Source organism: Hemitrygon akajei, chromosome 10 (genome assembly GCF_048418815.1).
Source record: "Hemitrygon akajei chromosome 10, sHemAka1.3, whole genome shotgun sequence".
Lineage (NCBI taxonomy): Eukaryota > Metazoa > Chordata > Chondrichthyes > Myliobatiformes > Dasyatidae > Hemitrygon > Hemitrygon akajei.
Window position 1 is genome coordinate 93,456,662 of NC_133133.1, and position 15,942 is coordinate 93,472,603.

Genomic DNA, 15,942 nt, shown 5'->3' on the forward strand with positions numbered 1-15,942 from the left:
ATTCATTAAATTGTTACAAACAAGAATACCTTCATTAATTCGGGGTGCATACTTTTCTCCAAACTCTCCATCATGCTCTCAGATTTTCCTTGGCTGATGGAGTCTTCATCTAGAAATCAAACACACGTTTGCAGATCATCCAAGGTTCCACAAGATGGAAATCAAAGTACTGAATTTGCACCTTCTAATTGTGTGGCCTAGTTCAGAAAACTCTACAGACATGGGGGAGGTGGAGGGTGGTGTGGAGGGGCTGGGCACTGCTGGGGAGAGAATGCACATAACTATATAGGCAAGCAGCAAAAAAGATGGTATTTTTGGTGATGTTGGGTTAGCGATAAAAATTAAACCACAAGAGCATTAGAACTGCCTTCCTCTGCTTCAAGTAATTGCATTTGATCTTTTATGTTCATCTAAAAGGCACTTCTATTGCCTCCTACAAGCCTTGCCAACTTTAAAGATGGGGTGTCCTTCTACGTTAACAGAGAATTGATGGCTAACTGGAATGTTACAAGGAATAAATATTTTAATACGTAACATTCGTCTCAGTAAATGTGGGCAATTCACATTTTTTATTAACCATCTTACCAATTTTTCTATAATCATTAAAATTTGTGTATATGGGATAAGAGTCTCTCTACTCAACTACTTTATTCAAAATCATGGCCTCAACAGGGGACAGTCCTTCCAAAATGCATCAGTTTATAAAGTCCATAATCAATTTAACACCATACTTCTCCACAATAAATCTTTCGGTGAACCATAGTCGGAGCTAATCCTATATTGTCAAATGGCTTACTGTTCACCCCAGGGTAGACCTACAAGCTACTAAAATCTTCAAGCCTGTTCTGCCATTCAATAAGATTATGGCTGATCTACCCCAATTCTCAACTCCTCTGTGTCATCTTCCCACATTCCTAGTATCATAATCTTTCAAAAGTATCGAAAGCTTCGTGTAGGTATGTGAAAGGGTGAAAAACCTGTTTAATGCAGTACAACACTATAACTCCAAGATTATCCTTCACACTTGACATCAGTGGCATTTCCAATTGAGTCTAACAAACAGTTAACAGTCCACATCGCTATCCCCAATGATGCAGCCCCCACAAGTGTCTGGATGAGAGAATTACAGAGATTTGCCACTCTGAGAGGAGAAACTACCATGTATCTCACTTTTAAATGACCAGCCCCTTACTGTATTTACATCCTCTCTTTTAAGACTTTCTTTCGTGAAAACATGCCAACATCTATCCTGTCAAACTCCCTTAGGACCTTGTATGTTTCAATAGGATCACCCTCATTCTTCTAAACTCCAAAGAATAGGGGACCCAACCTATTTTGCCTTTCTTAACAGGGCAATCTTCTTTTGAACTGCCTCCGCAACTACCTTCTGAGGCAAGGGTTTTCTATGTGAGTAATCAAGAACAATGTATAGAATAAATCATACAGAATTTAAAAAAGCAGGACAAACTTGCTCCACCATTTATTGTGGGTGACTTTCTGAACTTTCTTCATTTTCTTGATTCCCTTAATATTCAGAAACCTATAGATATGTTTTGAACAATCTCTATGACTGAGCCTCCTCAGAACTCTGGGAAAGAAAATGCCAAGGATTCACAGCCCTTTGAAAAGACATCTCCTCACTGAAATCCTAAACTTCTAACCCCTTTGTTCTAAGATGAACCTGCAGTTCTATGCTCATCAGCTGGGGGAGGCATCCTCCCTACATCCAGTACATCAAGCTCAATAAGCAAGTTGCAAAGAAATTGTATCTCATCCTTTTATATTCTGAGAATAGGGGATTAATCTATTTATTTTCTCCTCATAAGACAAACCTGTTATTCCAGGAAGCAGCTTAATGAATTTTTACTGCATTCCATCCTTGGCAAGTATATCTTTCATTAGTTAGAGAGCAAGTATCAACACTACATTCAGGTGTTCCCTCACTATCAATTTGTTGAACTGCCAGCAAGATATTATTATGCCTGTCTTATTTTAGTTATTAAATAACTTCATTCTGCTGCCCCGAGGTTTCTAAAATCATGGAATTGGCTCAACAGCACAATATAAGGGTTAATTACCTGGTCCCCCCTCAGGCAATTCGCCAATCCTCCTCTCTGACGCCGAGCCATCGAAGTTGCTCTGAATGACCTTTCTCAGAGTCGATATCCACTCTTCCATTTCCTGCTCACTCTCTGCGGCCAAGTGACAACTGCACTTCTCCTGCATTCGAAGTTCAAAGCCATATCGCCGCATCTTGGAACACTGTACGGAGGAAGCAGAATTAGTTCCAGCAGCTTTCCCTGCATGGCAAAATTGAACACAATCAAAGTGGTAGAAGAATTTAAAATGGCCCATGGGACAGTTAGTGAGAGCCTTCTTCAGGCTTTACTTAATGCCTTGCATATCTTAGTTCAGTTAATGGAAAAAGTCAATGCCTTTCATTGTTTCCATTAAGAATGCCACATGGGCAACCTATACTGTGTTGCTTTAGACTGGGAAGCAGTTCAAGCCACATAATACAAGGCACTTGTTCGGATATCAGCTCCTTGATCATTACAGTAATGGGTCAACTGAACTTTGGCCATTACATTTGGAAAAGAATTTTGCTTTACAAACAGGCAGGAATCTTATCAAACCATGGCGAGGCCACACAGAGGACTGACACATCTAGAAAAAAGAAAGTGGTAGTGGACTACAAAATAAGATAAACAATAATGGGACCAGAATTGAAATGATGGAGTCTTCAGAGGAAAGGGTGATCAAACGAATAGTCATCAAGTGGTCATAGGAAGGATGCTTCTGTATCTAAGGGAGTCTGAATCAAGAGTTTGTAGAAGTAAAATTGTTACCAATAACTGACACAGAATTCAAAAGATCTGCAACTGCTTGGAGTGCAAATTCAAAAGGAAAAATGCTGGTAATACTCAGGTCAGGCTACATCTGTGGGAAGAGAAACAGAGTCAATGTTTCAGATTAAGCCCCTTCATCAGAATTCTGTTTGACCTGAAACACTGACTCTGTTTTGCTTCCCACAGATGCTGCCTGACTCGCTGAGTATTCCCAGCAATTTCTGTTTGTCATTAAAGTAATATGGATTTTAGTTTTAACTTCATTACACTGAGAATGGTTGGATTGTGGAAGGTAGCAATTGTGGAGCAGCTAAGGTGACCACCTAGAGATATTTAAGGGAGAGAAGGTCATAATAAAACAGCATTCAATCACCAACAGACTGTATAACTCAATGACGCAGTGGGTTCTGGGTACTCTGATGTACGACTTGGAAAAGGCTCATATTCAGGTACGCAAGTAATAAATGAAACAAGTAGAATACTAGCATTGACATTCAGGGGATTTGAATACAAAAGGGGCTTGCTCTTCAGTTACGTACGGCATTAGTAAGATCATATAGAAACATAGAAAACCTACAGCACAATACAGGCCCTTCAGCCCACAAAGCAGTACAGAACATGTCCTTATCTTAGAAATTACCTAGGCTTACCTATAGCCCTCTATTTGTCTAAGCTCCATGTACCTATCCAGGAGTTTCTTAAAAGACCCTATGGTATCTGCCTCCACCAGCGCCGCCGTCAGCCCATTCCACACACTCACCACCCTCAGTGTAAAAACTTACCCCTGATTCTCCTCTGTACCTACTTCCAAGCACCTTAAGGCTATGTCCTCTTGTGCTAGCCATTTCAGCTCTGGGAAAAAGCCTCTGACTATCCACATGATCAATGCCTCTCATCATCTTATACACCTCTGTCAGGTCACCTCTCATTCTCTGCAGCTCCAAGGAGAAAAGGCCAAGTTCACTCAACCTATTCTCACAAGGCATGCTCGCCAATCCAGGCAACATCCTTGTAAATCTTTGCTGCACCGTTTCTACATTTTCCACATCCTTCCTGTAGTGAGGTGAGCAGAACTAAGCACAGAACTCCAAGTGACGTCTGCCCAGGGTCCTATACAGCTGTAACATTAACTCTCAGCTCTTGAACTCAATTCCACGGTTGATGAAGGCCAATGTCTTCTTAACCAGACAGATAACCTGCGCAGCAGCTTTGAGGGTCCTATGGACTCTGACCCCAAGATCCCTCTGATCCTCCACACTGCCAAGAGTCTTACCAGTAATACAACATTCTGCCATCATATTTGACCTATCAAAATGAACCACTCCACACTTATCAGTGTTGAGCTCCAACTGTCTCAGATGTTGAGTACTGTGAATAGTACAAGGTCTCCGCACTCAAGGAAGGGTGCTAATGCAAGGATAGCTGTAGTTCAGATGCAGGTTTAATGGACTAATACTTCAAACGGCTTTGTTGCTTTCTTAGGAAATATTGGATGTGCTGGGTTACACCTGCTGCAGTTTGCAGGAGTGAGAGTGGAGCTGATTGAACACACAATTCTGAGGGGTTCTGACAGGGTGGACATGGAGAGGAAGTTTCCTCTTGTGTGAGAAAATCCCATTTGGAAAAAGAGGCACCATATCTGCTCTCAGAAAAAAGAACTGCTGTGAAAAGTCTCTTCCTTAAAAGGCTGTGGAAGCAGAGTACTCAGATATTTTAACTCACAACTGGCTAGATTCTTGATGGCCTAAAAGCACTGGAAAGAGTTCTGGGTTTATAATTGAATATCTCATTGAAAGTGGAAAATGGGAAGTTGAGTAAGTGGGCAAAAAGCAAGTAGAGTCCTAAGTGTTCTAAATAGTAGCAGAGGGTAAATGAGCAAGAGACCTTTATTAAACTCTGCTTCAGCCACATCTTGAAAATTGGGTCCTATTCTGGAGAGATAAGAAGGCATTAGAGAGGGTGCAGAAGAGTCTTAGCAGGAACAGAGAGACTGAAGAAGCTGAGGTCTCTTTCCATGGAAAGGACAGAAATATTTCCAATTACCAGAGACGTTAAAAACTAAGTACCTTGGAATGACGGTACCAGATATGAAAACCAAAAGCTACACAAGATAAATCTGAGTGATTAGGGTGCAAATTGTTAGTATATTTACAGTCTAATATAAGATTCTACATCTGAATGATACAAGCAGCAAGGTATAACAGAGACCCATCTACTGTACACAGACCATATGCCATTCCTGGCGTGTGCATTTTCAATCACCATTTTTGACCTGTCCTGAACATACTGGTTTTGATTTTGCACATAACATGCATTCAGACTGCTAACTAACAAAAACGTATAAGTCATACCTGAACAACGTCAATGCAGGAATCCAAAAAAATCGGTCCTTTGGACTCCTTAAAACCCTTCTCATCTTTGCAAAAACAAAGACTGTATGAGCCATCGGGAAGCTGGGTCAGGTAACAGTATCTTCTCTTAAATACCTACAATAAAACAGATAATTATTTTATTGATATAAATTGTCTCTCAAACAATCAAACTGTCAAATTTAAAGCACTCAATAATGCAATACTGATCTTCACCTACAAAACTAGACTCTGATAGAAATGTAAGCCTTACAAGGGATACTAGATCCCACACTGAATTTGGCAGTCCAGATCGACAGCCATGTGAAGCAAGGACATGAGAGCAAGTAACACACTGTTACCAAAAAAGCATAATGAAAATAATCATATCTAATATAAAAACAGGTAATTAAAGATCTAAAATTTAACTTTAAAAAAATTTAACGTCTCAGGTCAGATATTCTTCATCGGTATTGGGGAAGTGAGAAGTGAGAAAGTAAGTTTGTTTTTAAATTAAGAAAATTGAGAGAGGGATGGAAAGGACAAAACTAAATCCTCACTGATCAACTGCCAGCTCTCGTTTCACCACTCTCCTCCACTTTTTCACACCAGTTATCTCTCCATTTTTCCAGCACAGATGAACAGCCACCAGCTGAAACACAATGTCTATTTCCCTCCATAGATATTTCCTGCCCTGCTGAGTTACTCCAGTGCCTGTTGTATGGTTTCAAATATTTTCTATTTTAATTTCCGGTTTCCAGCGCCCACAGTTCCTTTGGTTTCTGATTACTTTTGAATGCACTATTACTCCTTTCAGGAATGCTTCCTTAGCAGAAATTCTGCTCATCTCACTGCACAATGTTACTCTCACCATGTTTACCCTTAGTCTTCACAGAAGTGTTGACCAATAACTGCTACTATAGCCACAAATCTTTAGTAATTATCTCCAAATTTCAACACAAAAACTGGGATCATCTGGGCAGCCTTTGCCCCATCCACACTTTCAGGAATATTCTCATCATCATATCTGTTCCTTCTGACTCTAATTGCATCTTGAAACTGAGTTATTTTGTAAATTTCCCAGTTCACAACAACAATTTTCAAAACAAAACATTAACTCAGTTTTTCTCCCCAAAGATACTGCCTAATCTGCTGAGTATTTGTAGCACCTTCAGCTACAATTTACTTCATCTGATTTGAAATCCCAGCCAATAAGATCCAGTGTAAGAACCCGCCATCTTTCACTAGTCTGACCTACACCAGGACCAGGAGTCCCCTTGTCTCTTCACAACAATTGTGGCCACAATTCCCATGTGGCCAATTACAGGGGTTTTTCAGAAAGAGTTAAAAGACCTCTAAGGAAATTAATGCTTTAAATTTTTTCTGTGCTATTGCCCTCACTCTCCACACCAACATTGATGATGTTTGTCACCAAGTTTGGTTCTCTGTAACTCCCTCCATGGCAAACTTTCTTCATATCTTCTGTTTCACTAAATCCCCTCTTGGAGAGCAGGTCTTTACCATTCCACCATAACCTGTCCACTTCCACCCAAACTCAACTCCCAACACAGGTCTTCCCCCTCAACCACTGATGCTATGCTCAAAGACGTTGTTTGAAATTCTGTCAACACATAAATTCTTGCAGTGTTTTTGCAATGAAAAATAAATCACAGCATACAAATCTGAGCATTTTGGATCACCATAAACAAGCGTAACAGTGCAAAAAAAAAAGTCATGCTTCGACTGGCTTTCCTCAAGGCAATGGGGAATCCACTGGAAATATTCGTATCCGAGCAAATTATAAATGAATACCTTTCCTACAATACGCAGGAAGTCAGAGAACCCAGTTACAAACTAGAGTGTATGTAAAGCAGCACCTATCCCGAATCTCAAGCTACATTATGCAGACAGTGTCCCTTCAGCCCACTGACCATCAAAAATCCACCAACACCAATTCCATTTTATTCTCCCCCATCTTTCTCCGGATTCTAAAAATCAATTTTCCACATACTAGCACTTCTTTGGATTGTGTGAGGTAAACAGAACGCCCAGTGGGAACCAACTCACTTTTGGAAGGGCATGCAAACTCCATGTAACAGTACTGGGACCCTACTCATTGTGTTCATGGGTACCATGTTCCTCATCTACTCACTCTGGTCCTGATACATACCCCCCTCCTTTTTATTCACCAGGACCCTGGTTCCTATGCTTACTTTCAACTCTTCTGGGTCATTGGTAAATTTATTACCATACTGCGAAACATCTTAATAAAAGTGATTAAAAACCAATTGCTGGAGGCCAAGATGCATCCATGGAGAATTGAGGCAATCATAGAAGGAAAATTCAATAGTCCAGAACACCTGCCAATTTTGCCTCACCTAAATCCTGAGTCTGTTGAATTATCTGAGTTTTAAAGCAATGAGGAGATAGTGGGAATAGTCCTGTAAATACAATGAGGTAAAAGATGACCATCTCCTCATTGAATGGTGCAGCAAGTTCAAAGGATTAGATGGCCTATCCCAGCTCCTGAAATTGTATCCTTATATTTTAATATAAATAAGTAATTGTATTACATTGTCTTCTTTTACTGCCTGGAAGTGATCTTATGATACACCACTCCTGTTTTCAATTTGAAACAACCATTCATTCCACTGCAGGTCTCCCTCTCCAAACCAGGGGTGTGATCTTACCTTCATTGAAACACTAATGGTGCTGTTCATGTGAGCTTTATACAGCCACCCTTCCTTGATGTTCCCTCCTTTCTGAGAGCATATTGATGCACCATCCTGGTGGGAGGAAGGACAAGGAAAAGCAACTGATGTTTAAGATAGCTGGGATGTTAAGTTGAGCACTCCACTTGTTAGCATATTATACGTACAACACTCTTCTGAGAGTTTGAAAATCACAGGTGCAGGAAATCTGAAATAAAAACTGAAAGTACTGAAAACACTCAGCCAATCGAGCAGCACCTCTGGAGATAGAAACATTTCACAAATTGTTTCCTTCAACAGTACTAAGAGAAGGGAAACCTTTCTCTATTTTCAGAAAGTACTCCATATCCCAAATAACTGTTTCACTTCCAACAGATGTTGTCTGCCCTGCTGAGAGTTTCCAGCACCTTGTTTTTGCAACTCTGATGACTCTTTCAAATGGGAATGCTCTGTTATCTCAAAGTGAAAAAGATTATACAATCGCTAAATAGACTATTGTGTAGTGATGCACCATCAATAACTCCCGGAGACGGGAGGTGAACGATAGGCTTTTATTAGCTGCAAGAGACCACGATTAGCAGCAAGAGACCACCGCACAACATCCTGGAGACTGAGGGAGGAGCTGTGTCTCCAACCGCCTTTATACAGGGGTCTGTGGGAGGAGCCAAAGGAGCAGTCAGCAGAGGGGCGTGTCCAGACAGGTATATGTAGTTCACCACATGTAGAAGGATTGAAAGATGGTCCGAGGTTGAGTATAACTCTACAAGGCAGTGGAGAATTGGTGCATTTTGCCATCATGTTGGGTACTGAGATGTTGTGGAATCTCATTCAACAGGTTCATGGTTGTAATATCTCCAACACCAACCTGAACTCAATGGCAAATGTTGGGGGAGTTCCACACAGATTCCCGCTGCGTCTAATTTCAACATATGCAGGAGCAAAGGAAGAGCTGCTCAATCATGGGATACATGAGGTGGAGACAACAGAGCAGCTTCAATGTGAATACTGATTCAGGGGGCCGAGCAGACGCTAAGAAGTGAGTAAACTAAAAATAAAACTTTCTGACTGTATGAGCCAAGATCCTCATGATCAATCTTTTGCTGGGTTCCGTCCCCTGGCACACATGCCTACGCCTTGGTGATACCTCATCACCCCTTCACAAACCCTCTAAGCCCTGGCTTTCCCAGCTGTTGACAGGTTCTGCTCAAGGCAACTTCCAGCTGCCAGTAGGTACATATCATTTTAAATCACTTGCTCTTTGCAAGGAGTTAACTGGCTCTCCAGACGTTTGGCTTCACAAATTGCCCAGTTTAAATGAGGTCAAGGCTACCGTCCACTCACTGCATGCACCTCAACACCTCCTCCCAATCACGTGTACTAATGGAAACGGCAACTACTTACTTCCTCCTTATCTGCATCTTCATCAACTTCAAACAGCTGCACTGGCAGTTTTTCTGGCTGGTGCACTTTGCTATGGGAAACAATAATTAAAACGAGTTTAATAGCCAAGAGTAAGAAATAAAAAAAATACAACATAATTACACTGGACTGGGGGGGGGGGGGGTGTGGGGAAGAACCTCTGTTGTGAGACACATTATTGCATCTCCCCTTTTCAGCTCCCTATGCATTAATAGGGTGGGGTCCCCAGTGTATCAGGCAATGTGTGTGTGGGAAGCGGCGAGGAGAGGAGGCATTCCTCTTTCTCAGGACTGATTGGGATCTGTTGGCAGCTGGTGTAGTGGGCACTGAGTCTTTGCACGCCTTCAACCACGAGCTGAGCTGATCACCGATCAGGACAGACATCACGTCACTAGAAGAAAAATCTATACAATCTTCTAGACTGGCTTTACAGCCTAAAGGGTCACAGAAAGAATTTGCAGAATGTTTTTACAACCAGCCTTTTTTGCCTCTTTGTGGAGATTGTAAGGCTGAACTGAGGAAAGTCGGTAGAAAGTATTTCATCACATTGTGGCACATCTGCATATTAAATTCTAGACCACATATCACTAGGGAGCAAGCAACATTTAAGAAGGATCTGAATCCCTAAGGCATGGGCTATGGATCTAATAAAGGTAAAAGGGGTTAGAATAGATGAGAGCAAAGGTCAGCATGGGCATGTTGACTCAAAGAATGTTTAACAACTCCATTATTCTGAGCAACCCATCCTCACAGCAAAGGCAATTCCACTCCAAGACAGTCAACCGGCAACTTCCTCTGATTCACCTCAGAATGAAACAAATCGGAGCAGACAGAGTGAAGGGGTTGGGTGAAACTGCAATTGATTGGATGAGTTATTGAGATCACGATGGAGAGGATGACACGAGAACATGGCAGAAAAACATGTACACACAGAAAGGGATGGTAGCAATTGTGGTGTTCTCAAAGGGAGCTGGGTAAATATCAGAAGGGGAAGAATTAGCAGAGTCATGTAAAGAGTGCAGGGACTAGTTACTACTGTTCCAATATTGAGCTGGTACAAATGATGGAGCAAATGGCTTGATTTCTAGTAAATCTGCCCTGGTTCTGTGAAAATACTACACGCGTGACAGAGCTGCAGGAGAAGGAATCCCTGGGGCTGACACAGATCAGGGCATCGCTTGTGTACAGTTTGGCAAGTTTAACCACCACAGACCAAAATCAGACTTACCTTGGCAACGATCTGAAATCCCCAGCGTAGGCTTCATATTTGTAGTTGACCGCAAGCCAGTCGGAATTATAGGTCCTGATGCACTGTTAGCAATGCAAACAGCAACATAAAGTGATCAGCAGTATTACACCAAATGCAGCAAGCCAATAGTTCACAATCCTAGGACAATTCTCAACTCTTGAAAAATTAATCATTTTCAAACCAAAGCTAAAAAAAAGCACCCTGATTTAGCTTTCCCTAAAATTATTCAATTAAGTCAACCCCAAATATAAATATTTTCTAAAATTTCCCAATCTGTAATTCCATGAAATAGACCTATTTTATAACTAACACTTATTATTCAAGGAAGCAATCTTTCAGCCAAGCTTGGCTCATTCACCAGCAACAATCGTACACGTCCTACTGCTTGATAAATCCTTCTTTATAAGGAAACCTTTATACCCTGAGAGTTCATGCCAGATAACAAGCACCCATTTGGAAGCATAGCCATTGTTGCATTCAATGAGTTTAAAAGATTAATTGAAGAAATTGTAAAGAAAATCCAGTGACTCTTGTAGATGTACTGTATGTTTTTAAGAAGTAATTGCTAAGCTGTTGTTTATTCTGTATTTTAATTAACCTCAGTAATGCTAAAAAGCGGGAAATGAGAAATATCAGTGAATAGTTGCTACTTTCTAAAAGAAGAAAAATTTCCAACAAGCTCAGAGTATTCCAGAGTAGATTACAGTTAAAACTCTGAGAATCCAGCACTGTATGTCATCTGGCTTGCTTAGCCAGAAGATTGAAGGTGATGTGCAGCCAGAGCTGGGCTTGATGTTCAGAAAGTCAGAGGTCAGGAATGTGGGCAGTGCGTTATTATGTGTGTACATTAAAAAAAGAACTTCAGCTCCCAGCATGCAATGCAAATGGTTCACCCGGAACCAGAAGTGATGTTGGTGAAGGCGATAAACTTGGGCTCTTGGTGGGCTGAAGGTCCCAAGTAAAATGTGGTCAAGCTGAAGCCATGAATGTCTCCTGTTAATGTTTGAAAACCCATGCACAGTTTGCTGTTGTCAAAGAACATAACATGATGTCAGAAGTTGGCATGAGGTCTAAATGTGAAGCATAATTGAATACCGCAAGCGACTGAGAAAGAGACACTGGTTTCAATGCCCAGAGAGCATGCTGTGCCTTGAAGCTGCCAAAGTTCACCAGATTCACTAAGAGAATTCCAGGTGGGAGAAGCCTTAAAATTATGTAATGGATAGCCCAAGCCTTCCAGCATTCATGCAGTTTACTGGCTTATAATTGGAAACGCTTCAAATAGCAATTCAATATATATTTAGTGGAAAGGTTGTGGAAAGCTCTGTAATAATTGTGGAAAGAAGAATCATTTTGCAAGGTGCTGCAGATCTGGGGTTACCAAGAGTTCACTTTCTACCAGGTTCAGCCTTTCACATGTAGTCGGACCCAATATTGGTTGTATTCACACTTCAACAATCAGTAGCTGTGCCTTTATACTTGAAGGTCACTATACAACCCCCTTCTACTGAAACATTCCCTCCAACATAGCCAGTCACGTTTACCTTCATTGGATAAATCTTGCTCTTTACTTTGAGAGTTTTGTAACCATCAATGGACAACAGATTCACCTGGGCTCTGGTGTCAAGTCTGACAGGAATTACTGTCTCATTCACAGTCACTGGAACAATCCATTCTGTCTTAACCAGCATCAAAAGACTGCAAGTAATCTATAAAGACTTCCCCCATTTCCTGATCAACAAAGCGCACTTTGGAAAATCTGCCAGACCAGAATGGATTAGAGTTTTACTGTGTTTTGAAAGACATGGTTCATTGTAACATAGGTCAGGTGACAGCCACTTCATTTACTGCGAGCTCTCACAACTGGTGGTGAAAATAATTAATAGAATGGCCACCTTTGAAACTGTTGCATGGATTTGCCAAGGCCCCCTAAGCAGACAAATGGACCTTCATTTTAATTAACCAACTGAAAAATCAAACCTCCAGCAAAATATTGAACAGCATGACACAGGATCAGACTCTTCAGCTCATGATTTTGCGGTGAGTTAATTGAACTAATGAAATAATACCTAAAACTCCTTTCTGCCATGATCCATTCATTGCCCATCTTTGTGCATATCTAAGAGCCTCAGACACTCCTGTCATAAACAACAGAAAATCTACAGATGCTGAAAATCCAAAGCTACACACACTCAAAGTACTGGAGGAACTCAGCAAGCCAGGCAGTGGATAAAAAGAGGGCATAGTTGGTGTTTCGGCTGAGAATCTTCATCATGACTGGAAAGGAAAGGGAGAGGTCAGAATGAGAAGGTGAGAGGAGAAAGAATTAAAAAGTGGCAGGTAATAGGTAAAACTGGGAGGGGAGGAATAAAGAGCTGGGAAATTGTTTGGTGAAAGAGATAAAGGCCTGGAGAAGGAGGAATCTGATAAGAGAAGACAGAAGATCATGGAAGAAAGGGAAGGGGAGGAGCACCAGAGGGAAGTGATGGGCAGGTAAAAAGAGAAAATGTGAGAGGGAAACAGAAATAGGGAATGGTGAAGAGGGGGGAAGGGATGGAATTTACCAGAAGTTTGAGAAATCGATGTTCATACCATCAGGTTGGAGGCTACCCAGATGGAATATAAGGTGTGGTTCCTCCAACCCGAGTGTGACCTCATCATGGCAGTCGAGGACACTGTGGACTGACATCTTGGAATGGGAATGGGAAATAGAATTGAAGTCGGTGGCCACCGGGAAGTCCCACTTTTTGTAGCGGATGGAATGTATGCGCTCAGCGAAGCAGTCTCCTAATCTATGTCAGATCTCACCGATACACAGGAGGCCACATCGGGAGGATTGGATACAGTAGATGACCCCAACAAGTTTGCAGATGAAGGGTCACCTCATCTGGAAGGACTGTTCGGAACCCTGAAGGGTAGTGAGGGAAGAGGTCTAAGGGCTGGTATGGCACTTGCTCCACTTGCAAGGATAAGTGTCAAGAGAGATCTTATCAAAGTCTACAATCAGAATTTGCAGATAATAGAACCCAAAGGAGAATGCTGGTGAAAAGCTCTGGTGGGCGAACACTGACAAAATGTTGTGCAAGGTAAATGGGACATAATATTTTTCAGGAAATAAGCACAAAATGTTAAGTGCTATCAGAACAGGAACTAAGACTTAGAATCACAAAATGCCAACAGCTGTTAAGATACATAGTGCTCCCCAAACTACAGCAGTCTGTGTTTACAAACTATTATTCTATGTAGAAACCTATCAGTCACAGGGAACATGCAGACTCCACACAAACGGTACGAGGTCAGGATCCATCAAATAGAAGATTCACAGGTATTTCAAATTCTACATCACCCTTTCTTGCAGCAGTCCTGCACATTTCCGTAATCATCAATCAAAATCAACCTCAGCCAATAGCATCTGACTCCTTTCAGGCTCTCAGGACTTCTTAATTCTGATATAGTTACTTCAGCTGCTTATACTGGCAACAAGCCTTAGCTCAGTGGAAGTATAGTGGATTCCGGTTACTCGGGACACATTTGTGACCAGTACAATTTAGCCCAATTAAGCAGCTGCCCCAATTAGCTAAAGTTTCAAGGAAATAGTAAGTATAAAAAAGACATACTAATGTGTAGCTAAGTAACAAATTATGCATTTGCATGAAGTACAAATCAAATTAGAACTAATATTACTACAGCACATTAAAACTGTGTATTACTCCTTAATAGTTATATATTGTTATGTAGCAGTGTGCTACACACAGCACTGGAATAACGACACGCAGACGGTGAGTTGCAGTTGCGTAAAAGATTTATTCAAACTTCATGACTTCACTTTTAAGCCTTCCTGTTTCCACCCTCCACGGGCGGGAATGCTGCATATTCACAGTCCCTTCCCGTGTGCGGGCTTTTCCCCTTGCTGGTGAAGAAGGCCTGGCGCCCTTGTTGGGGCCAGCCTCTCTGCCAGCGCGTGCCATTTTGTGAGCCAGTTCGAGTGCGCTGAAAAGTGGGTCACCACAGTTATACATATTAATAGTCTTAATAGACAGAGGCATTCATTCAGTGTATACTGCTGTTCCTTTGATTGACTATAAATGAACAAAATCAGCACAGATAATGGACTGCCTTCATACAGTGCTTTTGATGATTCCTCCAAATCTTCATTTTCATTGTAACATTCAAGATGGTTGTTGATACCTTCAAATTCCTTGCAGTTCCTATCTTGTTGAAGTAGTGAAATCATTTCATTTCCACTCCCAGCCATTCCTAGCATCTCCAAGCCTGAATGCTTGAAACCACAGTGAGCAAACCTGTTGTGAATTGCTTCACTTCTTATTTCTTGAGAACTATCATTAAAAAGCTGTTTGTTCTAAGCACGGTATAACACCACACAAGTGCATATGACTGACACCACTTGGAAACTTCAGCAACACTCCTCTCCCAATTAAATAGAATAGTGTCCCAAATACATGAAAGGACTCCCAGCTGTTTTCTTGATTAGTTTTAATTACTTTAACAGTTGCCCCTGTCCTGATTAACTGATGGCCTAATTAACCAGAATCCACTGCACTTTCATCTATCGGAGAGAAGGTCAGGGGTCCGGTGATTTGAAGGTTTTGTGGATTAGAGAAGTACGGAGTTGTGAGAAATGTTCCCCAAATTCTATCTCACATTCGACACAAAAATCAGACTGCCTGGTCATTTTGGCAACACCAGTTATTGGAATCTGCAGTTGGATAAGTGCTAATTGCTTCCTACAAGATTCATTAATTTTAAAGCACTGAAGGTTCTAAAATGCACTGAGTAACAATCAAATACTCTACCTCCACAACTAGAATACAATCTGAAATAGCAGTTATCAAAAAGAACTTTCAAAGCACCTCAGGAGTGCTGGCCATCATTATATCCAGCAGGAGTGACTGATAACTTTTTCTTAGGAAGCCAATATTCCCCAAATATAGGAACATTACACAAGAGAGAGAAAGAGAGTGTTCATATATTCTGTCTGGGTAGCCTCCAACCTGATGGCATGAATATCAATTTCTATCTGATAAAAAAATTTCTCTCCCCCTCCTCTCTTTATCTATTCCTCACTCTGGCCTCTTGCAATCTTATTTGCTTATCACCTCCCCTTGGGTCCCCCTCTCTCCCTTTCTCCTATGGTCCAATTTCCTCTCAGAAACATAGAAAATCTACAGCACAATACAGGCCCTTCGGCCCACAAAGCTGGCCGAACATGTCCTCAACTTAAAAATTACCTAGGGTTACCCATAGCCCTCTATTTTGCTAAGCACCAGGTACCTGTTCAGGAGTCTCTTAAAAGACCCTATCGTATCCGCCTCCACCACCATTGCCGGCAGCCCATTCCATACATT

At 41.4% G+C, this 15,942-nt stretch overlaps 1 protein-coding gene across 1 annotated transcript in view; it reads right to left on the reverse strand.

The window, feature by feature from the left end:
• LOC140734545 (dedicator of cytokinesis protein 11-like) overlaps positions 1-15,942 on the reverse strand; it is a 290,183-nt gene that overhangs the window by 220,429 nt on the left and 53,812 nt on the right. Inside the window, exons 4-9 of the mRNA XM_073058668.1 lie at positions 10,556-10,638; positions 9,310-9,379; positions 7,888-7,983; positions 5,201-5,335; positions 2,079-2,262; positions 30-109 (exon numbers count right to left, since the gene is read on the reverse strand). Coding sequence (XP_072914769.1) covers positions 30-109; positions 2,079-2,262; positions 5,201-5,335; positions 7,888-7,983; positions 9,310-9,379; positions 10,556-10,638 — 648 coding nt within the window. The remainder of the gene's footprint in view (positions 1-29; positions 110-2,078; positions 2,263-5,200; positions 5,336-7,887; positions 7,984-9,309; positions 9,380-10,555; positions 10,639-15,942) is intronic.